Source organism: Chiloscyllium punctatum, chromosome 17 (assembly GCF_047496795.1).
Source record: "Chiloscyllium punctatum isolate Juve2018m chromosome 17, sChiPun1.3, whole genome shotgun sequence".
Lineage (NCBI taxonomy): Eukaryota > Metazoa > Chordata > Chondrichthyes > Orectolobiformes > Hemiscylliidae > Chiloscyllium > Chiloscyllium punctatum.
Window position 1 is genome coordinate 76,643,546 of NC_092755.1, and position 24,389 is coordinate 76,667,934.

General features: G+C 44.6%; 1 protein-coding gene across 9 annotated transcripts in view; it reads left to right on the forward strand.

Moving 5' to 3' along the window:
• ncor2 (nuclear receptor corepressor 2) overlaps window positions 1-24,389 on the forward strand; it is a 244,980-nt gene that overhangs the window by 149,536 nt on the left and 71,055 nt on the right. For all 9 annotated transcript variants that reach the window (XM_072587584.1, XM_072587583.1, XM_072587589.1 and 6 more), the window contains 5 exons: window positions 2,395-2,537; window positions 5,145-5,289; window positions 7,356-7,803; window positions 12,084-12,204; window positions 22,382-22,517. In XM_072587584.1, the coding sequence (XP_072443685.1) occupies window positions 2,395-2,537; window positions 5,145-5,289; window positions 7,356-7,803; window positions 12,084-12,204; window positions 22,382-22,517 (993 nt within the window). The remainder of the gene's footprint in view (window positions 1-2,394; window positions 2,538-5,144; window positions 5,290-7,355; window positions 7,804-12,083; window positions 12,205-22,381; window positions 22,518-24,389) is intronic.

The following is a 24,389-nucleotide window of genomic DNA, read 5'->3' on the forward strand; positions in this document are numbered from 1 at the left end:
GCTAATGGCATGCTGTCCTTCATAGTGAGAGGATTTTAGTATAGGAGTAGGAATCTCTTGCTGCAGTTATACAGGGCCTTGGTGAGACCACAGCTTGAGTCTTGTGTGCAGTTTTGGCCCCCTCATCTGCAGAAGAACATTGCTGCTATTGAGTGAGTCCAGTGAAGGCTCACCAGACTGATTCCCGGGATGGCAGGACTGACATGAGGAAAGACTGGATCAACTGAGCTTGTACTGACTGGAATTTAGAAGAATGATTGAGGGGGGGGGGTTCTCATAGAAATATATAAAATCGTGATGGGACTAGACAGACTAGATGTGGGAAGAATGTTCCTGATGTTGGGGAAGTCCAGAACAAGGGATCACAGTCTTAAGAATAAGGGGTAGACTATTCAGGACTGAGATGAGGAAGAACATCTTCACTCCGATTATGAACCTGTGGAATTCTCTCCCAAAGGAAGCTGTTTGGGGCAGTTTATTAGTTAGATTCAAGACGGAGCTGGACATGGCTAAAAGGATCAAGGGGTAAGGGGAGGAAGCAGCAATGGGATATTGAGACTGCATGATCAGCTGTGATCAGGTGGTGCAGGCTCAAAAGGCCAAATGACTCGGCTTGAAGCTCCTCCTGAAGCTATTTCCTGTGTTTCTACGAGTTCTTTGAGAGTTGGAAGGAGGAGCAGTGAGAGGTAGGAGAGACGTGGTGAGAGAGGAGACATTGGGAGAGCAAGAGAATGGGTGTGATGGGAGAGAGCGAATGGCTAAAGAGGGAAAGGAGAGGTTGGGAAACATTTTAAAAAGGCCTACTGATGAACTCATCTCTGCCAAAGGACAAAGGTTAATGTGTTGCATGTTTGTTTAATTCCACTTGAGGGAATATTCCTTCAGGACAGCATGGGCCAGTTCAGATCCTTATGGAAGGGACTGTGAGCACTTTCACTACATGTTGCTATAATAACACACTACTCCATTGCCACACAGACCTTCGGTAGGGATTTCTATCATAGAGCGTCTGACTGGGTCCCATCATTCCCATAATGACTGTCCCTCCAGAAAAACTCCACATCTGGAGAGGAGGAGGGGGCAATGGAGGGAAGAGGGGACAGTGGAGAGGGGTGGTAACAGGAAGGTGTGATAATGGAGAGGAGAGGTTAATAGAAAGGGGTAATAGAGAAAGAGGTAACAAGGAGAGGGAATAATGGGACAGGAGAACTGGGAGCAGGGATAAGAGAGAGGAGTAACGGAGTTGATGCACAGAGGACTAAGGGAACAGGGAGGGGGTTAGCAGTATATAGCCCAGTCTCTCTTTGGAAGCTGCTTCTAACCCACAAACCCTCAGCATTTTAAATAACCATGCACCCAGTAGAAATCTTGTGGAATATCACTTTCATTGAAGTAACATCAATCTAAGTAATTCCTTTTAACTTCTACTTTGTTTTCTGATTTGTAGCCAGCTTGCCCTCCATTTGAATCTTATCTATCTGTGTTACCTCTTCAAAGAATTTATTAAGGTTACTGAAAACATAATCTTCCCTTCTGAAATCAATGCCGTCAAGCGATGACGTCTTCAGTTTCGGGATGTTTCGATGTTCCTCTCAGTACAGTTCCATTATCTTTCCTTGCACTGACGTTCAGTTGGTTCTGTGGACTTATACAAACTCCCTATTTAAATATAGCTATCATATTAACGTGGTGAAATAATTTCTAAATAATTTCTCTCTGTGCCAGAGAGAAGCCAGTTCTGCTTTTGAAGTGAAGCAATTCTGAGTTTCTGTGGTCTCCCTCAGCTGATTGGCTCCTCACTGCTTTCTATCATGTGAGTAACCTTTAATATTGTTCCCGTGGAGCAGAAACCTCCCTCTCCCCTCTCTCGCTTCACAGTTTCACCTCTCGGTTACAACTTACACACCCAGTTAGTGGCATTGTCAACTAGTTACATGCAGGTTACGAATGATCTCTCTGTACAAAGGGGGAGTGACTCTGGGACGAGAAGGGATCTGAACGGAGCTGATTTTGGATACATGCCATACTGAAACCATGACGAGCTGTTCCACTGAGAGATTGTGCCTGAATCTGGACTGAGAAGGAGGAAGCTGAAACTTCAAACCAGTTCTGTTTGTGGCTGGGACACACTCAGTGGGAAGTGATGAATTGATGACAGCTGAAGGAGAGACGTCGAGTGGTGGAGGGGGGGGGGGGGAGGGGGGCATAAGTGAAGGACTGTCTGTGAGTGCAAGTGTGTAACATTAAATCACTAGCATGTCGTACAAGCAGATTGATCTCTGTGATATTTTCTGTAACAGATTGCATCTCCTGCTTTCACACGCTTTTTATTTGGTTGAACACTGGAGAGTTTGCCAGCTGCAGATTCTAATCTTTTATGAATTTCCATTTCAGGTCTTGTTGAACATGGCCGTGGCTGGGCAGCTATTGCCAAGATGGTGAGTTCCAAGACGGAGGCTCAGTGTAAAAATTTCTACTTTAACTACAAGAGACGTCACAATCTGGATGCCCTCCTTCAGCAGCACAGACTGAGAATGGTAAGGGCTGAAAGCACCCAGTGATCTGATCTGAACTGAACCAAAGTCGTCCAGTCACTTTCTACTTCACTGGAACATCAAACATCCAGAAAGACAGGAGGAGTGGATGTTTTTTCAGAGTCCAGTCATGTTGTACTGTTGTAAATTGGATTTAACTCCTATAGCAGCTCCAAACTGCTTCACACCAGCTCTAGTTTAACTCCACATAAAATCCAGCTGGATTCTTGAAGGGAAGTCTCCAGTTTCATCCCTAACCAGCACCTTGTTTGTTAAAGGTTTCCCTGGTTTCCATGTTGTTCAGCAATCTGCATGGAATGATGCTAACTCACTGAGTAAATGGGATCCTCACACTAAAGCAGCTGTCACAGGGTCTAGTCTCCTGCTCCAACTGATTGCGTGGACTCAATGATGACAAAAGCTAATTGCTCACCTCATCCCACCCCACCCCACCCCACCTCATCCCACCCCACCTCATCCCACCCCACCTCAGCCCAGCCCAACCCAGCCCAGCCCAGCCCAGCCCAGCACACAGGAGCACAAGGAGAGCGTTTAGGCTACTCTTCAATCCCATTGTTGTTCTTATCGGCATCTATTGTTCCTGTAACAGGCTGGAGGGGCTCAATAGCCTCTGCTTGTTCCTGTAACCAGCTGGAGAGGCTGAATATCACTCCTGGAATGGAAATCATCATTTATGGGTATTCAGGCAGATTCATGATTGGCACTCCCTTCTGAACGATGTTGGACTAGTATTGACTCATTACTTTGCCGCTCTCCAGCAGATTCTCTTCCATCGTCTAGTCATTTTTAAGATTCTTTTTCTCTCTCCTGAAGCTTGTCACCAGATACTTGAGTCATTAGTGAGGAATTCTGACCTCCATCACCTTGAGACCTCTCTTCCAGATATCCTTGTGTGGCCATTGTGGCCTTGGCTGGTGTAACAGAGGGTTCGAAGCACCTCCTTTCAGATCCAACCAACGTCTCAGTTTTGATAGTTTCAGTTGATCTTTACCATCACCGACTGTGTGAGGAAACCAATCACAAATGTCCCCAGATCTGTCCATGAGGTAGTGCTTGCTAATATCACCCCTGTATGACCTGGCTCCAAGTGTCCCATTATGTTCTGGACTCTCCCACCCAGCTGCCATGCCGACAACAGCTTGGAACAACCTTTGAAGATTCTTTAATCGTATTGTTTCAGGAACTGGGCTCCTTTCAGGCTGTATATTGCTGTGACTGAGTGCTTCCTGTAATTTTAATTCTCTATCCCATTCTGCGCTTGGCCTCGAGTGAAGTCAAACAGAATTTCAGTGATGCACTGTTCAGATTTTGATCATGATCAGGGGCAGGATCAGAAAGAGTCAATTGTGAATGGCCTCCTCCTCCACCTAGAGGACCCTGGGGCTGCCCTGTCATTGGAGAGAGACAATGCTGGTGATTTAACCTGAGAGTCACCATGCCTCCTGTGAGGGGAGATGTTGTCAAAGAGAGTCCTTCAGCCAATGTGGGAATTGAACCCGTGCTGTTGGCATCACTAGGCATCACTAACCAGCTGTCCAGCCAACTGAGCTAACTGATCCCCAATAAAACTATGAGGGAATGGATTCGCTGTTAGTGAGCACTGTCAGCTGGGTCAGTCAGTGCACACACATTATCACACATCCCATTTCTCTGAGCCCCAAATCAGTTTGTCATTGCTTAGTCAATGGAGCACTCTTGCTCGCTGTCTCGTGCAATCTCTCGCTCCCTCTCCATGTCTCGTGCTCCCGCCCCATCCCTTGCACTCCTGCCAAGTTTCTTGCATTCTTCTCTCCACCGCCCCCTTCCTAATTCAGTCTATTTTCTGAAGAAGGTCACTGGACTCAAAATGTTAACTCTGTTTCTCTCTGCACACATGCTGTCAGACCTGCTGAATTTCTCCAACAATTACTGTTTCTGTTTCCAATTTCCAGCATCTACAGTTCTTTGTTTTATTTTATTTGACTGTTCTTGCTGTTCAGTAGTGTCCCTGCCTCTGCTCCAGGATGCCCGGGTTCAAGTCCCACGTCATCAAGAGCTGTGAGCAAGTTGATTAGGAAAAATAAACAAGAGGACTGAGCTGGGATGCTTCTCCGATCTGTGACGCTGTGCCTGCTTTGTGGTTTCTCAGTTAGAAAGGTATCAACTGGCCAAATAGCTGGCCCTCGCTCCTAAGGGCCGCACGTATCTGATATTCAGGTCGGCTCAGTGCTCCATCTTCCTGCTGCACCCACTCTGCTGCCTACTGCTGGTTTTTTAGATTAGATTCCCTACAGTATGGAAACAGGCCCTTCAGCCCAACAAATCCATACCAACCCTCCAAAGAGTAACCCACCCAGATCCATTCCCCTTCTCTATATTTACTCCTGCACCTAACACTACGGGCAATTTAGCATGGCCAGTTCACCTAACCTGCACATCTTTGGATTATGGGAGGAAACCGGAGCACCCGGAAACAACCCGCACAGACACTGGGAGAATGTGCACACTCCACACAGACAGTCGCTAGAGGCAGGAATCGAACTCGGGTCCCTGGTGCTGTGAGGCAGCAGTGCTAACCACTTCTCTCATGACTTTATTTTGTGTTGAAAGGAGGCAGAAAAGGTTGTGAAGAAGAAGAGGCAGATCCCAGCGGCACAGGGAGAGGAATCCTCAGCAACATCTGCTGCTGAAGATGAGGATCTGGAAGCTTCTGGAACCAGTGGGAATGAAGAAGAGATGCGAGAAGATGCAGAAGGTTTGTATGCATTTGCTGATGGTATCGGTCCACAACAGCTGGGATTTCTGTAGAAATTGATATAGTCAAAGTTCACTACTTAATTCCCAGCATTCCTGATATGTGTTCTTCAGGATAAAGAAGACCAATTGAACCTTTATGTTCTCCTGTTTGAGGTCCTGGCAGAATGCCCACTGCTTTCAGTTATTATGAAATCATTCGGTCTTGATCTGACAGTCTCATTTGATCCATCATTTCATCTGATTCTAACTATCATACCCACTTTTAAAGAGTCATACCAGACTCGAAACATTAACTTTGCTTCTCTCCCCACAAATGCTGCCAGTCCTGCTGAGTTTCTCCAGCATTCTGTGTTTGAATTGTATTCACTTGGCCTGAACTCTGATTTAGTGAAGCCAAACTTGCTACTTCCAAGCTTCCCCTTCTCTTTGAGAGGATGTGGAGGTGGAGATCGGTGAGAGCAGAGGACAGGAGCTGGACAGCAGGCGCCCTAAACCCTGACCCCCAAACCCTGAGCCGTCTGATTCAGCACTGCCTCTCTAAACCCTGACCCCGCCCCCCAAGACAAGCACAGACTTCCAAAGCCCAATCCCCCTAACACAGCACAGACCTCCAAAACCCTGAGCCATCTGATTCAGTACTGCCTCTCTAAACCCTGATGTGGTGGTCTTGGTGTTAAACTGGGGTGGACGAAGTTAAAAATCACACAACACCAGGTTATAGTCCATCAGGTTTATTTGAAAGCACTAGCTTTCAGAGCACTGCTCCTTCGTCTGGTATCTAGTAGTTCCAAATAAACCTGTTGGACTATAATCTAATATTGTGTGATTTTTAACTTTCTCTTTGCGAGGTAGTCCTGTCCCTCTCCAGGATTCCTGGTCAATCCTTCAGTCTGGAATTCATTACCGCAACTCCCAGGCATTGAGGTCCCTTTTTTAGACCACGAACCAGAATGAGAGACAATGTAAAATGGCCTTTAGTTGCCTTTATTCAGAGAACTTGCTGTTACAGGTTTCTGAGCTGAAACTTAAGCATTGAGTGAAAGTGGCTTCCTTATACTGTATCATAACAGACAGATCATTAAAATGATCAACCTTTTCAGGATACAGGTATGTTTATATTAAAAGGTTTAACATTTACACAATACAGTTGTCAGTTCATTGAAAAGTATTTGAAACTGACCCATTCAGATAGGCACTTGAGAATTGTCTGTTCAGTTAAGTGGTTTAGACCAAGTGAAAACATTCTGTGGTTACCTTCTGCTGTGCGCTCAAGAGTTTTCACTATGTTAAATAGTCACACCTACCTGCTCGCTTTAGTTCCCTTTTCATCACTAATGTTGCCACTGGACACTTTGATTCTGATTTAATGAAGTTTCCCTTATTCAATTAATTCTCCCCTTTTATTCTTTCCTGCCATGTGGGTTTCTGCTAAACCCCACACAAGTTGTCGTCTTGTGAAGACTTGAAACATCCCTGCCCTATAAAATGAGCAGCTTCTTGTCTGAATTCTCCATTTAGACTCTAAGCACCTTGTGTTAGACTGTACTGATTATCACAAAGTGCTGGGAAACATGGAGCTATAAAGGAGCTGTGACGTTCAGGAATCCAGAAATCACTAAAACCTAATGCACAAGTAGAAAAATTAATCTAAAAAGCAAATCGCTCGTTGGCCTTTGTCTCAAAAGGCCTGGAATATAAAGAGGTGGCAGTTTTGTTAATTATACAGAACTCTGTAGAGAGCTCATTGAGAGTAACTGCTCAGTTCTGGCCACCACTGCTCAGGGACAACAGATTGGTGTTGGAGAGGAAGCGGAGTGGTCCTGGAGTGGTCAGGGTTAAATGATGAGGACAGGTTGCACGGAGCGGCGTGGCTTAGAATGTGAGGGTGATCAAACCGAGCTATTTTAAAATAACAGGATCCAGTAGAACCGATAATGTCCTGTAGTGAGAGAGTCCACAGCAAGGCCACGTTCTTGTTTTGGGACATATTACATTGGTGATAGGCGCGATAGAAATGTATGTTCTTGCTTTGATGCCATGTGATTAGAAGTTCTCTTTGAGCAGCAGGTAACAGGAGTTCAGACGCTGAGAGTGAATCCTCATCAACGTTGAGGATAAAAACCAAGGACACGAGCCTGGCTAATCCTGAAAGGACAGGAGGAGAGGATTCAGAGAAGGATGAGAATGAGGATTCCAAGCTGCAAAATTCCATGGAAAAGCTCAATTCTGAAGGAGACTGTAACGAGAAGGATTGTGAGGGAATGGAGACTGTTAACATTAAGGCTGAACAATCAGAGGACAGGACAAGTGAGAATGGCCTTTCTGTAGCTGAACGCTCTGGCAATAAGGAGAGAACGCAAAAGCCAGATGAAGAAACTGCACAAATCTCAAAGGTCGGCTCACAGGACGTGGTGGAGACTGAGGTTAACGACAGGTTAAACACGAACAGTGATTCCAGTGCTACTTGTAGTGCTGATGAGGTGGAGGACCAAGATGCTTCAAGCATAAGTAGGTAAGAAGCGGCCATAAGACCATAACAGCAAAATATAGGCCATTCAGCCCATCGAGTCTGCTCTGCCATTCAATTATGGCTGATAAGTTTCTCCTACCTTCTCCCCATAACCCTTGATCCCCTTGATACTCAAGAACCTATCTATCTCAATCTTAAATATACTCAATGCCCTGGCCTCCACAGCCTTCCATAGATTCACCACTCTCTGGTTGAAGAAGTTTCTCCTTATCTCTGTTCTAAAGAGTCTTCCTTTTACTCTAAGACTGTGCCCTCAGGTCCTAGTCTCTCCTACCAATGAAGACATCTTCCCAATATGTATCTGTCTAGACCATTCTATATTCTGTAAGCTTTAATTAGGTCCCCCTTCTGAACTCCATCAAGCGTAAACCCAGAGTCCTGAAACATTCCTCATATGTTAAGCTTTTCATTGCTGGGACCATCTCATGAATCTCCTCTGACCATCCTGAGATATGGGACCGAAAGCTGTACACAATATTCCAAATGTGGTCTGACCAGAGCCCTGTAGAGCCTCAGAAGTATGTCCCTGCTTTTATATTCAAGTCCTCTCAAAATAAATGGCACCATTGCATTTTCCTTCCTAACTACTGACTCAAACTGCAAATTTACCTAGAGAGAATCCTGGACTAGGACTCCCAAGTCCCTTGGCACTTCAGATTTCTAAATTTTTCTCCCCATTTAGAAAATATTCCATGCCTCTACTTCCTACCAAAGTGCATGACCTCGCACTTTCCCATGTTGTACTCCATCTGCCACTTCTTTGCCCATTCTCCTAAGCTGTCCAAATCCTTCTGCAGCCTCCCCACCTCCTCAATGCTACCTGTCCCTCTACCTGTCTTTGTATCATCTGCAAACTTAGCCAGACTGCCCTCAGTTCCTTCATCTAGATCGTTAATGTATAAAGTGAAAGGTTGTGGTCTCAATATTGAGCCTTGTGGAACACTACTTGCCACCAGCTGCCATCCTGAGAAGGACCCTTTTGTCCCCACTCTCTGCTTTCTGCCGGCGAGCCAAGCTTCTATCCATGTTAGCATCTTGCCTCTGACATTATGGACCGTTATCTTACAGCCTCCTGTGCAGCACTTTGTCAAAGGCCTTCTTGAAGTCCAGACAGACAATATCCACTGGCTCTCCTTGATCTAACCTGATCATTCATTCCTTAAAGAATTCTAGCAGATGTGTCAGGCATGACCTCCCCTTGATGAAACCATGCTGACTTTGCCCTGTATCACCATACAATTCCAAGTATTCAGAAATCTCATCCTTCACAATGGATTCCAGAATCTTACCCTTGACCAAGGTTCAGCTAATCAGTCTATAATTTTCCATCTTTTGCTTTACTCCTTTTTAAACATGGGTGTCACGTTAGCGATTTTCCAGTCCACTGGGACTCTTTCTGATTTCTGAGGGATCATCACTCATGCCTCTGCTATCTCTTCAGCTATCTCCCTTAGAGCTCTGGGGTATTTTCCATCTGGTCCAGGTGATGTATCCACCTTCAGCCCATTTAGTTTTTGGAACACCTGCTCCTTGGTGATGACAATCATACTCAGCTCTGCCCCCTCACTCTGTTAAATATTTGGGATATTACTTGTGAAGACTGATGCAAGGTATTTATTCAGTACCTCAGCCATTTCCTTGTTCCCCACTACTATCTCTTGAGTATCATTTTCCAGTGGCCCAATGTCCACTTTAATCTCTCTTTTGCTCTTTATATATCTAAAGTAACTCCTACAGTCTTCCTTATATTATTAGCTAGCTTACCTTCATATTTAATCTTCTCCCTCCTTATTGCTTTATTGGTTGCCCTCTGTTGGTCTCTGTAAGATTCCCTCTCCTCTGGTCTCCCACAGCCCTTCGCCATGTTATATTCTTTCTCTATTTTTACCTTTTGCGGTTCTTCAATTCTACCCACACAGATTCTGCAACATCTGACCCTACTTCTTACTATTGATTTAATTTCATGCCTACTAATAATACAACTTCACCCCCTCTGTCCACCTGCCTGATTTTTTTGAATAGGATGTATATCCTTGAATATTCAGTTCCCAATCCTGTTCCCCTTGCAGCTGTGTCTCTGTGATGCCCAGCATGTCATACCTGCCCATTTCGATCTCTGCCATTTGCTCATTTACCTCACCCTTTATACTGCTCGCATTCAGATATAACACCCTCAGTCCTGTATTAGCCGTTCCCCTTCTCATTGTCATTCATTTGTCCAGTGTGCTTGAAGTTTGATTGCTAACCCTGTCCGTACACTCTATCCTATTTATCTCAGTGCTGGATATTTTAATAACCTCTCCTAAGTTCTGCACTCTTAACTCCTCCTTTAATTCTGGTTTTCCGCTATAATGGATGCCATCCCCACCTCATTTAGTTTAGAGCCCTGTCTACAGCCCTAGTTACGCGATTCACTAGGACTCTAGTACTAGTACGGTTCAGATGAAGACCGTCCCTTCCTCCCTCGAACTGGTCCCAATGTCTCGTGAATCCAAACCCATTTCTCCCACACCAATCTTTGAACAATGCATTTACCTGCTTAATCTTATTGAACCTGTGTCAGTTAGCTCGTGGCTCAGATAGTAATCCAGAGATTATTACCTTTTGGGTTCTGTTTTTTAATTTAGCTCCTAGCTGTTCATATTCCCTTAGCAGAACCTCTGCCCTAGTTTTATCTATGTTGTTGGTACCTACATGGACCATGACCACTGGATCTTTACCCTCCCACTCCAGGTTCCTCTCCAGTCCAGTTGAGATATCCTGAACCTGAACACCAGGCAGGCAACACGCCCTTCAGGACTCTCAATCCTGGTCACAGAGAACAGTGACTATGCCTCTGACTAGACTATCCCCAATTACAACAAAATTTCTCTTCTGTCTCCCCACTTGGTTGGTTCCCTGCACCACGGTGCTGCAGTCAGTCGGCTCATCCTCCCTGCAGTCCCCATTGCTGTCCACACAGAGAGCAAAGTTGTTGAACCTGTTGGACAAGGACAGGGGCTGAGGGTCCAGCAACTCTACTTCCTGGATCCCTCTACCTGCCTCACTCACAGCCACACCATCCTGTCCCATGTCACCACCAGCTGGTAGATTGTTGCTGTAAACTCTCACTCTCTCGAGTGCTCTTGAAACCAAGTCCCACCAGTCCCAAGTCATCACAAAGGTTAAAGATTTTTAAATTTTGTAGAATTCACCACTTGTCCTCTCTTTTAGACACAGGCTGATAGAAAGCACAGTCCAGGTTTCTGTACTTAACAAGAATTACCATTTATCGCAAATACATAGATTCTAGCTACAGGTAAACAGTTATAAACTGTCAACATATAACTCTACTCGTTAAAATTCTAAACCCCTTATAAAGCATCCCCTACAAGCATAAAGAAAACACAGATGTGTGGGTGGAGGGAAAGACTGGGAAGGCAGTTCAGTGTCCTTTGTCCACAGGGTTTGCTGAAATGATCCTTATACTGATCAGACATTGCTTCACAATCTTCATTTTCCAGATATTTTCACCTGTTTGCAGGAGGCACAGGGTGGCTGGTTCACACTTACAAAAACTTATGAATTGAAAATCACAGCCTGCAGCAACTGAGGAAGGGCATAAACAAGCCATTTTTAGACCTGAGATGCTTTTTTTTACTAGGAGAAAGGAAGGACTGCAGATGCTGGAGAGTCAGAGTCAAAATGTGTGGTGCTGGTAAAACATAGCAGGTCAGGCAGCATCTAAGGAGCAAGAGAGTCAATGTTTCAGTGATCAGTATCACTAAAACAGATTGTCATCTTATTTTCATTGACTTTGAAAGTTCTTCATTTGCTGTGATTTCTAGTTTAACCTGACCAGGTGATCAGTGACTGTAAAGTTAATCATTTTCTGATCCTAAATGAGGTGGGTTCTGTTTGTGACCCTGTACCTAGCCTCTCCTCTGAACATTTTGGAGCCATTGCAATGAATCTAACGGTGGAGATGAGGAATCTGGGCAGATTGTCCCTGAGATGGGATCAGTGATGGTTGTGGTGCTGAGTCTGCTCTGAGCAGGGCTTTTACAGTCAGAGAAGCAGTCATCTTGGTTTCACCACAAGGTCCAACTCAGTCAGCTCAATCACTGGCTAAATCAACCAGATCAGGGACCATTCAGAAACCCATGCAGAAAGACCCAAGAGAGACCATTCCTTTTGAAAGCGATTGGTATGACAGGCTATGTCTGCCTGTGATGCAGTTTGTGTAACAGTGTAATCCAGACTGTGGTTGTTTTTGTTTTCAGGGGCCTGTCTCCCAGACCTCGTTTGTTAAACCTGACCAGTGATGAGCGGATGCACTCTGACTCCCAGAAGCCTCTGGAAGTTGAAAAGTGGGAGAGCACAGCAGCAAACATCCCAAACCTGGTGAGTGTGTGAGCGTGAACCAAGCCCTTTTACCTCTCAACTTGACACAATGCCACCCTCCAGAAACATCACCTGATCTGAATCTCAAACTGCGGCTGCAGGAAGTACAGTCTGTTGTCAAGGATGTGCTGACAGGAAAATTTGAAAATACCAACAGAATGACACAAATATGAAGGGAATTCATTTTGACAAACTGACTGGAGTATTTTAAGGATGTAGCAAGCAGATTAGATAAGGGAGAACTGAGGATGTGGTTTATGTGGATTTTCAAGAAGCTTTTGATAAAGTCCCATATAAGAGATTAGTGTGCAAGTTCAAAACCCTGGGATTGGTGGTAATGTACTGACATTGATTGGGAATTGTTTAGTTGATAGGGACCAGAGAGTAGGAATTAATGGGAATTTTACAAAGTGGAAGGTGATGACCAGTGGGGTAGCCCAGGTTCAGAGCTTGGGCCCCGGCTATTCACAATATAAATCAACAACTTGGATGAAGGAATTGGGTGCAATATTTCCAAGTTTACCGATGACAAAACTAGGTGGGAGTGATGAGAAGGACATAAAGGGACTTCACGGTGATACAGAACAAAATAAGAGAGTGGGCAAATACATGGCAGATGCAGTAAATTATGAATGAATGGAGCATTGCCCACTTTGGTAGGAAAAGCAAAGTGGCCGAGTGTTATGTCAAAGGTGATAGACTGGGAAAGGTTGATGTATAAAGGGAACTGGTGTCCTTGTAACCTAGTTGCTGAGGTAAGTAAGCAGTTAGCAAGGTAAATGGTATGATAGCCTTCATTACAAAGAGTTTGAATACAGGAGTCAGGTTGTTTTGCTGCAGTTGTACACAGCCTTGCTGAGACCACACCTGGAGAACTGTATGCTGGTTTGGTCTCCTTACCAAAGAAAAGATGTACTTGCTTTGAATGGAACTTTCGCCAGAACCATTCCTGTTGTATGTGGAGGGATTGGTTCAATTCACTCTAGTTTAGAAGAATGAGAGAGAATGCACTGAAATGTATAAAACTCTGACAGGGCTAGATAAATTTGCTGTAGGAGTGATACTTCCCTAATCATGGAGTTTACAGCAAAAAGTCACAATTTCAGGATATGTGGTAAGTAATTTCAGACTGAAATGAGGAGAAATCTCTTCACTCAGAGGGTAGTGAAGGTGAGGTCACTGAATATATTTAGAACATAGAACGTGACAGCGCAGTACAGGCCCTTCGACCATCCATGTTGCATCAACCTATGCAATTAATCTGATGCCCATCTAACCCACACCATTCCATTATTATCCATATGAATGTCCAATGCCCATTTAAATGCCCTTAACATCGGCGAGTTTACTTCTGTTGCAGGCAGGCAGTTCCATGCCCCTACTACTCTGTGAGTAAAGAAACTACCCCGACATCTGTCCTATATCTATTACCTCTCAATTTAAAGCTATGTCCCCTCGTGTTGGCCTTCACTATCCGAGGAAAAAGGCTCTCACTGTCCACCCTATCAAACCCTCTGACTATCTTATACTTTTCCATCAAGTCACCTCTCAACCTTCTTCTCTCCAACAAAAACAGCCTCACTTCCGTCAGCCTTTCCTCATGAGACCTTCCTCCCATATCAGGCGACATCCTGGTAAATCTCCTCTGAACCTTTTCCATAGCTTCCACATCCTTCCTATAAGGTGGTGACCAGAACTATATGCAATACTCCAGGTACGGCCTTACCAGTGTGTTGTACAGCTGAAGCATGACCTCATGGCACTGAAACTCAATCCCCCTACCAACTACCGCCAACACACCATATGCCGCCTTAACAACTGTATTAACCTGGGTGATACCTTTCAGGGATTTATGGACCAGGTCACCAAGATCTCTCTGTTCATCTACACTGCCAAGAATGTTACCATTAGCCCAGTACTCTGCATTCCTATTACTCTTTCCGAAGTGAACTACTTCACACTTCTCTGCATTAAACTCTGTTTGCCACTTTTCAACCCAACTGTGCAGCTTATCTGTGCCCCTCTGTAACCCACAACATCCTTCAGCACTATCCACAACTCTGCCTACCTTAGGGTCATCCGCAAATTTACTAATCCATCCTTCTACGCCCACGTGCAGATCATTTCTCAAAATGACAAACAGCAGTGGCCCCAAAACAGATCCTTGCGGCACACCATTCATAACTGAGCCCCAGGGTGAACATTTCCCATTAACCATTACCCTCTGTCTTCTTTCAGCTAGCCAATTTCTGACCAAACCGCTAAATCGCCTTCAATCCCAAAACTCTGTATTTTATGCAATAGACTCCCGTAAGGAACCTTATCAAACACCTTACTGAAGTCCATATACACCACATCAACCGGTTTACCTTCATCCACCTGTTTTGTCACCTTCTCGAAGACCTCAATAAGGTTAGTTAGACATGACCTACCCTTCAAATTGACGATCCCTAATCAAATTATTCCTTTCGAGGTGATTATAAATCCTATCTCTTATAACCCTTTCCAACACCTTGTCAACAACTGAAGTAAAGCTCACTGGTCTATAATTACCGGGGTTGTCCTGACTCCCCTTCTTAAATAAGGGGACAATATTTGCTATCCTCCAGTCTTCTGGCACTATTCCTGTCGACAATGATGACATAAAGATCAAAGACAAAGGCACTGCAATTTCCTCCCTGGCTTCCCAGAGAATCCAAGGATAAATTCCATCCACCCCAGGGGACTTATCTATTTTCAGATCTTCCAAAATTAATAAAACCTCCTTTTTGTCAACCTCAATCCCATCTAATCTAGTAGTCTATGTCGCTGTATTCTCACTAAAATTGCCCTTTAAGTGCTTCCCCTATGTCCTCAGATTCCACACACAACTTCCAACTACTGTCTTTGATTGACCCTGATCTTACTCTAGTCATTCCTTTATTCCTGATATACCTAGAGAAGGCCTGAGGGTTTTCCTTGATCCTATCCGTCAACAACTTCTCATGTCCACTACTGGCTCTTCTTAGCCCTCTCTTTAGATCTTTTCTAGGTAACTTAAAACTCTCAAGCTCTCTATCTGAGCTTTCACACCTCATCCTCGCATATGCCTTCTTCTTTCTCTTGACAAGAGCTTCAACTTCTTTAGTAAACCATGGCTCCCTCTCTCAACAATGACTGCCTGATCGGTATATACTTATCAATGACCACAGTAGCTGTTCCTCCAATAAGTTCCACATTTCAAGAGTGTCCATCCCCTGCAGTATTCTTTCCCATCCTATGCATCCTAAATCTTGCCTGATTGCTTCATAATTGCATTTCCCCCAGTTATACCACTTTCCCTGCGGTATATACCTATCCCTGTCCATTACTATTGTAAACATAACCGGAATATGGTCACTATTGCCAAAGTGCTCACCTATCTCCAAATCAGACACCTGACAGGGGTCATTCCCCAGTACCAAACCCAATATGACATCTCGCCTTGTTGGCCTGTCTATATACTGTGTCAGAAAACTCTCCTGCACACATCGGACAAAAACTGACCCATCTAAACTACTTGAACAATAGTATTCCCAGTCAATATTGGGGAAGTTAAAGTTCCCCCATAACAGCTACCCCAGTTATTCTCGCTCCTATCGATAATCATCTTTACTATCCTTCCCTCTGGAAACAATCCCTGGAACTATTCGGAGGCCTATAGAAAACTCCCAAAAGGGTGGCCTCTCCTTTTCAGTTTCTAACCTCAGCCCAAACTACCTGAGTGGTTAAGTCCTCAAATGTTATCTCAGCTACTGTAATACTTGATTAACAATTCCACACCCTCCCCCTTTTACCACCTCCCCTATTCTTGCTGAAACATCTAAATCCCAGAATCTGCAACAACCATTCCTGTCACTGCTCTATCCATGTTTCTGAAATGGCCACAACATTGAAATCCCAGGTACCAATCCATGCTGCAAGTTCACCCAACTTATTCTGGATGCTCCTGGCATTGAAGTAGACACATTTCAAACCAATATCCCGATTGCTGGTGCCCTCTTGCGACCTTGTAAACCTATCCCTGACCTCACAAACCTATCCCTGCCCTCACTACCCTCCACCTCCTGTATACGGGAACTACAATTCAGGTTCCCATCCCCCTGCTACATTAGTTTAACCCCCCCCCCAAAAGTATTAGCTAATTTCCCCCACCCACCACGACATTGGTACCCCTCTGGTTCAGGTGAAGACCATCCTGTTTGTAGAGGTCCCACCTTCCCCAGAAAAAGCTCCAATTATCCAAGAATCCAAAACCCTCCCTCCTGTACCATCCCTGTAGCCACTTGTTCAGCTCCACCCTCTCCCTGTTCCTTGCTTCACTAGCACAAGGCATGGGCAACAAACCAGAGATAACAACTCTGTTCCACCCAGCTTCTACCCTAACTCCCTGAATTTCTGCCTTAGATCCCCACCTTTCTTCCTACCTCTGTCATTGGTGCCTACATGGACCACAACTTGAGGCTGCTCCCCCTTCCCCCTCAAGGATCCCAAAACCACAATCAGAGACATCACGACCCCTGGCACCTGAGAGGCAACACCCCAACCGTGAGTCTCTCTCATTCTCACAAAACCTCCTATCTGTCCCCCTAACTATGGAGTCCCCAATGACTAATGCTCAGCTCCTCTTCCCCCTTCCCCATTTCCCTTTGATCAGCAGGGACAGACTCTGCCCCAGAGACTTATGCCCCATTGCTTACCCCTGGTAAACACCCACACCAACAGTATCCAAAATGGTATACTTGTTGTTGAGGGGAATCACCACAGGAGATCTCTGCACTACCTGCCGATTCCCTTTTCTACCCATTACGGTAACCCATCTACATTCTTCACATGCCTGTGGCGTAACTCCCTCAGGAGTATTTAAGCCTGAAGTAGATAGATTTATCAAGACTGGAGGTATCAAGGGTATGGGGAGAGAGAGTAAGAGTCTATTATCAAGGCAGAGGATCTGCCAAGATCTTGTTGAATGGCAAAGCAGGATTAAAGGGCTGAATGTTTACATGTTTCCATGTCTCTCTATTTCTGCTGCTCATATTCTAACTCATGCCAATTTCTGTTGTCCTCTCAGCCCATGTGCTTACTGACTTACACTGACTCACTGTCTGACAATGCCTTGATTTTAAAATTGCACCACTCTTGTTTTTAAATTTTTACCATCTCTCCTCTAGCCTCACAACTCCCTGCCATCTTTCCAGTCCTTGAATTCTGGCAAATTCTTCATCTGATTTTATTCCTTCCCTTTCAGGTGTCATGGCCCTCAGTTTGGAAATCCCCTTTGAAACGTCTCTATCACTCTTCCCTCTTCTAATTCCCTCTTTATTGCCTCCCCAGTCGTCATGCTTTTGGTCATCTTCCTTAATCTCTCCTTACTTGGCTCAGTACCAAATTGCTTGCTACTGCTCCTGTGAAACATTTTGGGGATTTTTGAGCTGTTTTTGCTGTTTGGTCTCCGTTGCCTTGACTGGGGGAATAATTGGTGAAACAACCCTCATGTTGCTGACAGAGTTTAAACTGGATTGACTGTCACTAGCTGGGATTACCACCCAATTAGAAAGGGGTACTTGGGAAAAGAACCAGCTTCTCAAACGTCCTCAGGGTCAAAGTTCATTCTGGGTTGAATGTCCGTGGGACCCTCTAATTACTCAGGCATGATTCTAAAGCAGTATTGTTTGTTTGACCAATGATAAGAATTATTGAATGATAAACTGTTGAATTCATTGAAACCAATGTTAGGAAAAGTGCTGGATTGAGACCATTGACTCTGATGAAAAATCCCAGTTTCCAGAGGTTATGACTCCTTCCTGTCATTGGATCATGAATCATTTTGTGAAGTGGTTATAATTTCTTCAGCCCCTGAACATTTTAAATTAATGATGTGATTATTTTAGTAGCAGGTAGTTTACCACTGATAGTCAGAGCCTCAGTTTCTGCTGTGCTGTTCTGACTGATTGACCTGTTCCTCACTGCCCTTCTCTTTGAGAAACAATTTCTCACTGTCTGTGTCATCATTTAGCAGACAGTGATATCCCATTATCGCCCTGCCCCCTCTTTACTGACCTTCTACATGAGCAACTCACGTAGTCCCTCTCATGAGTTTGGTTATAGTCCAACAGATTTAATTGGAAGCACTAGCTTTCAGAGTGCTGCTCCTTCATCAGGTGGTTGTCAACTAGTGCTTCCAATTAAACCTGTTGGACTATAACCTAGTGTTGTGTGATTTTTAACTTTGTACACTCCAGTCAAACACCAGCATCTCCAAATCATGATTTTGGAAACTTCTATCAAATTTCTTCATAACCAGATGTTTATTTTGATTAGTTCTGATTTGGATGTTGCTAAGCAATTTAACTGTTCCAAACTAGATGTAAGCGTGTGCACTGTCCTGGACACCGGCCAATGAGTTAACTTCCTCAGGTTAGGTCTAGTGGGACTTGTTTGCTGTCTCGAGTCCTTATAACTGCAGCAACTACAATGGTGTGCCAGCCTGGATCCTGAAGAAACTTTTAACCATTTGGCTGAGGCTTGGCTTTGTTTTGGGACTTTGCTGTGTGCGTTTCAGGATATGTCTTGAGTCAGGGTATGCAATTGCCTTTAGGGCAGAGGTGGGTACTGCAGATGCTTTAACCTATGCAATTGCTTTCAGTCAAGTAGTGTTTGCCAAGCTCCGACAGTCTGGTGGGGTGACCACTTCCATTGGAATACCTTGCAACTCATAAGCTCCACTTCCCATATTTTCCAATGATAATGTCGGTTGTAGCGCCTGTTTGAAGTCCGTTGGGCTTCAGCTAGTAGGCGCTTTTCATAGAATCATAGAATTCCTAAATGGTGGAATTTAGCCCATCAAGTTCACACCGACCTTCTAAACAGCATCCCACCTAGACCCCACCCCATCCCTCTAGCCTGGAATTTCACATGGCTAATCCACCTAGCCGACACATCCCCAGACACGATAGGCAATTTGGCAGGGCCAATCCATCTATCTTCTAATATGGTGACATCATTAATCCCACTCTCATTGCCACTGAAATAACTCCACGGAGGCTGGTATCCTGTTACAAAGTCAACCTTTATTTACATGTGAAAAGTCCTTGATATTGATCCAGCTCCCTCAGAGCCCCTGACACTTCTGGTTTTATCTGTCAGTCAGGGCTCCCTGATTGGACCAGATTAACACCTGGCCGACCTTGTTACAGTCAGTGTAGACTTGGATAGAGGATTGGCTGGCAGAAAACAGTGTGTATGTATAAATGGGTTATTTTCTGATTGGCAGGAAATATTGAGTGAAGTACTGCAGGGGTCTATGCTGGGACCTCAACATTTTACAGTTTACGTCAATGGTTCAGACAAGGAGAGCAAAGGCATGGTGGCTAAGCACATAAACAACATTAAAAAAAAACAGATTGGAAAGTACATTGTGAAAAAGATACAAAGGAGATGCAGATGGATAGCGAGAGATTGTTGAGTGATTAAAATGTGACAGATGGGGAATGACAGAAGGAAGTGTAAAGTTATTCACTTCAGCAGAAAGAATGAAAAGGCAGAGTTTGACTTCAGTGGAAAATCACATAAATGAGGGAGCTGGGTGTTTTAGTGCAAGAGAAGTTAGTAAGCAGATCCAGCAAGTAATCAAAATTACATATCGTCCTTTATTACAAGAGGAATTGGACATAAAACCATGGAAATTGTTAGACAGGGCATTGGCGAGACCACATTAAATATTGTGTGCAGTTTTGCTTTCTATATTTGTGGAAGGATGAATGTGTGGTGGAGGCAGTTCAGAGGAGGCTTGCTGGACTGAGACCTGGAATGAGCAGATTGTCCCTGTGGAAAGATTGGACAGACTGGGCTTCTTTAGAAGAATAACGGATGACCTGACTGGTTGACAAGGCAGACATGGAAATGAGGTTTCCTCTTGTGGTGAGTTCAGCGCTAGGGGGCACTGTTTTAAAATTAGGGGTCGCCGATTAGTACAGATGAACATAATTTAAAGTGGGTCTGGAGTCATATGTAGGCCAAACCAGGTAAAGACAGCAGATATTACAACATACAACAGTTGGTCACATTGACACAGATACCATTAAATTTCTGAATTTACTGAATTCAGATTTCAGCAGCTGTTATGGTGCATTAACCTGGACCTTCTAATGCAGTGACATTACCACCACACCATCACCTCCCACCTTGTATAGTTTTAGTAAAATCTCCTGATTCTTATACTCCATTCCCTTTGACATAAGGTCCAACATTCCATTTGCCTTCCCGATTACCCGCTGAACATCTTGTTAACTAGCTTTTTGCTAGCTTTTTGTTAACTTTGAGTGAGGGCTCCCAATTACCTCAACATTCTGCAATCTGTCTTCATTTAAGAAATATTCTTGCCAAAGTGCAGAATCTCAGTGCATTATATTCCATCTACCAAGTTTTTGCATACTCGTTTAAACTATCTTTATCCCTCCGCAGACTCTGTCATCTTCACCACTTGACTTCCCAAGTATTTTTGTGTTATCTGCAAACTTGGTATATTCAGTTTTCTCATGCTAGTCATTAATGGATATTATAAATAATTCAAAGTCGATGACAAGCCTGGAATCTTTATCAAAGACATTTGGAAGTCTGTGTATTCACAACAGCTACATCTCTCTCTCTCTCTCTCTCTCTCTCTCTCTCTCTTCATCAACAAACCTCAGTGAAGTTAATTGAATACTGTTTAAGAAACGTGTGCTGGCTTTCCTCAGTATCCATATTTTTTGAAATATCTGTTAAATGTTGATTCAGATTATTTGATGGAGACTTGCGCTCCTGGAATGGGAAGGGTATTTAATTTGGGTGATGGTGGTGTTCCAAATGCCATCACCTTCCCATATTCTATCAGAATTTAGCTCTGGGCAAGAAGGCCTTTGGTTAACCTTTGTGCCCCACTGCCAGGTGAAACCCTGAAGTGACGATCAAGGGCCTGGAAGCAGCTACCCAATGCTCATTGCCAGGGGATGGTCCATCGACTATTGGCAATCAATGCCTGACCAAAGCCCTGGACATCCAACAGTAACTATTGTTGGGAGTCACTCCTTGCCTATCCATCTGACACTCCGTCCTCCCTCTCCCCAAGACGCCCAACCAAAGAACTGCCCCACACATCATGTCCCTGCTCTTGAGTTCTTCAAAATCCTGGAGCTGCTCTTCCACCCACAGCCACTACCCCTACAATGGCCCTGTTGAGTGAATATCTTGCCACACTCTGGTCAGTAGCTCTGGATGGTGGGACCACTCTCTCCCAGGGGCTTGGCTTCAGGAGAAGAGCCACCAAAGGCCTTTCCCAGCTGGGCAGCCTGTGCTTCTGTACCCCACTCCTGGAAAAAGGCAGGTCACCGCCTTCCACTTTCTGGATTAGAGTGGTGCTGGAAAAGCACAGCAGGTCAGGCATCATCCGAGGAGCAGGAAAATCGTCATTTCGTGCAGGATCCCTTTATCAGGAATAGAGGCAGGGTGCCTGAAGGGGGGAGAGATCTCCACTCCGGGGGCTCCCTGCCTGTATTCCTGATGAAGGGCTTTTGCCTGACCTGCTGTGCTTTTCCAACATCACTCTAATCTATAATCTGGTTTCCAGCATCTGCAGTCCTTGTTTTTACCACCTTCCACTTTATCTCACATACCACCCATTCCTGGTCATTTTATCAAACTTACAGAATACACAGAATCCAATCCTTTTCAATTTCACAAGCTGCCAGTGAGTAACTTAGCTCCTCTGTCAGCATCTTCACCATCTTCTCTGAGGGCAGTTAGGGATGGGCCTAAAGATGGACTCTCCAAGACCCAAAATAAAAGATTCCAATTATGTTGAATAGCTCAGCTATGCTGCCTGTGTCCATATGTGAATCCCTGTTTGGTCTCTAGGTGACCTCTCTACTCCTTTCATCACCTTGTTGCTATTTATAAGCCAGTGGAAGATTTGGATTGCCTTTTACTTTAGCTACCAGTCTGCTCTCATGTCCCCTCTTTAGATTTTTTGTCTTGTTTGCCAGGATCACCATGTCAGGATAACGCTGGATAATTCATGACTGTTCATTAAGTCGAGAAGTTTAATTTCATAGGCATTTCCCTGAGAGAAAAGAGAATGAAATCTGAATCCCAATGTCTCACCCAGCATTTACTTTTCCAGACCTCTGCACTATATGAATCACCCCAGGGCGATGAAAGGTGGAAGAATCATCACAGGCTACTCCAGTTAGAAAGAGAGAGCTGGGAGAGATCCAGTTCTCTCAGCAGAAACAAGAGCCTGCCCAAAGAAGTTTCAGGTAAGTGTGAACTCTACTAGGTCAGCAAGCTGCAGGAAGTGAACAACTGTCTTGAAAAATATTCAGGAACAGAATTATTTTACACTCTGTATTCGGCTGCAGCTCATACCTCATACTGAGGTGGTGCCATCAGAGGTTCAGCACTGAGGGAGTGCCACATTATCAGCAGGACAGTGCTGAGGGAGCCCCACTGTTCACTCCCTCTGCCATGACCTTATAGTCGCAGTAATGTATACCATCTGCAGTAGCTCATCAAAGCTCCTTAAGTAGCATCTTCCTTGAGACATCATGGTACAGCCACCTCCTCCCTCAGGCAAGTTTTGATACTGAATCAGTTTTGAGTCTGAGCTGACTCAGGGCAGTTGTGATCCTAAGGATGATGCTGGAATTTAGATGTTGGAATACTCTTGTTGGAATATTGCAAGCTGTCATCTCCTTCCTTCGGGAATCATAGAATCTTATTATGTGAAAGCAGACCATCGAGTTTACACCGACCCCATGAAGAGGATCCTACCCAGATCCACCCTCTACCTGTAACGCTGCTATTCCCATGGCTAATCTACCTAGCCTGCTCCTCACTGGACAAGTACAGCATGATCTTGATCAGATGGGCCAAAGGGCCAAGGAGTGGCAGATGGAGTTTAATTTAAATAAATGTGAGGTGTTGTATTTTGAAAAGGCAAATCAGGGCAGGAGTTTTACACTTAATGGTAAGGTCCTAGGGAGTGTTGCTGAACAAAGAGACCTTAGAGTGCAGGTTCATAGTTCCTTGAAAGTGGAGATGCAGATAGACAAGATAGTGAAGAAGGCATTTGGTATGTTATCCTTTATTGGTCAGAGCATTGAGGAGTTGGGAGGTCATGTTGCAGCTCTATAGGACATTGGTTAGGCCACTGTTGGAATATTGTGTGCAATTCTGGTCTCCCTCCTATTGGAAGGATGTTGTGAAACTTGGAAAGGTTCAGGAAAGATTTACAAGGATGTTGCCAGGGTTGGAGGGTTTGAGCTATAGGGAGAGGCTGAACAGGCTGGGGCTGTTTTCCCTGGAGCGTCAAAGGCTGAGGGGTGACCTTATAGAGGTTTATGAGAGCATGAGGGGTGTGGATAGGATAAATAGACAATGTCTTTTCCCTAGAGTGGGGGAGTCCAGAACTAAAGGGCATAGGTTTAGAGTGAGAGGGAAAAAAAATTAAAAGGGACTTAAAGGGCAACCTTTTCATGCAGACGGTGGTGTGTGTATGGAATGAGCTGCCAGAGGAAGTGGTGGAGGCTGGTACAATTACAGCATTTAAAAGGCATCTGGATGGGTATATGAATAGGAAGGATTTAGGGATATGGTCCAAGTGCTGGCAAATGGGACTAGATTAGGTTAGGATATCTAGTCGGCATGGACGAGTTGATCCAAAAGGTCTGTGATTATGGACTCTCTGATTATGGACAATTTCCCATGACCAATCCAACTAATCAGCACATCTTTGGACTGTGGGAAAGAACCAGAGCACACGGAGGAAACCCACACAGACACTGGGAGAATGTGTAATCTCCGCACAGTCATCCAAGAGTGGATTCGAACCTGGGTCTCTGGCGCTGTGAGGCAGCAGTGCTAACCACTGAGCCACTGTGTTGCTCCAGGTTACTGTTGAGATGCCTTCTTGAACCGGTGCAGTCCATGTGCTATAGGAGAACCACAATGTTCTTAGGGAGGGAATTCCACAACTTTGATCCAGTGACAGTGAAAGAAAGGTGATATATTTGTGAGTCAGGATGGCGAGAGCCGGCAAGCTTTAAAAATCCTCTAGGCTTTTTTGAAATAAGACATCACTGAATTGATGTAAGTGTGAAAACTGTTCACCTCTTGTTTCTGATAGCCTT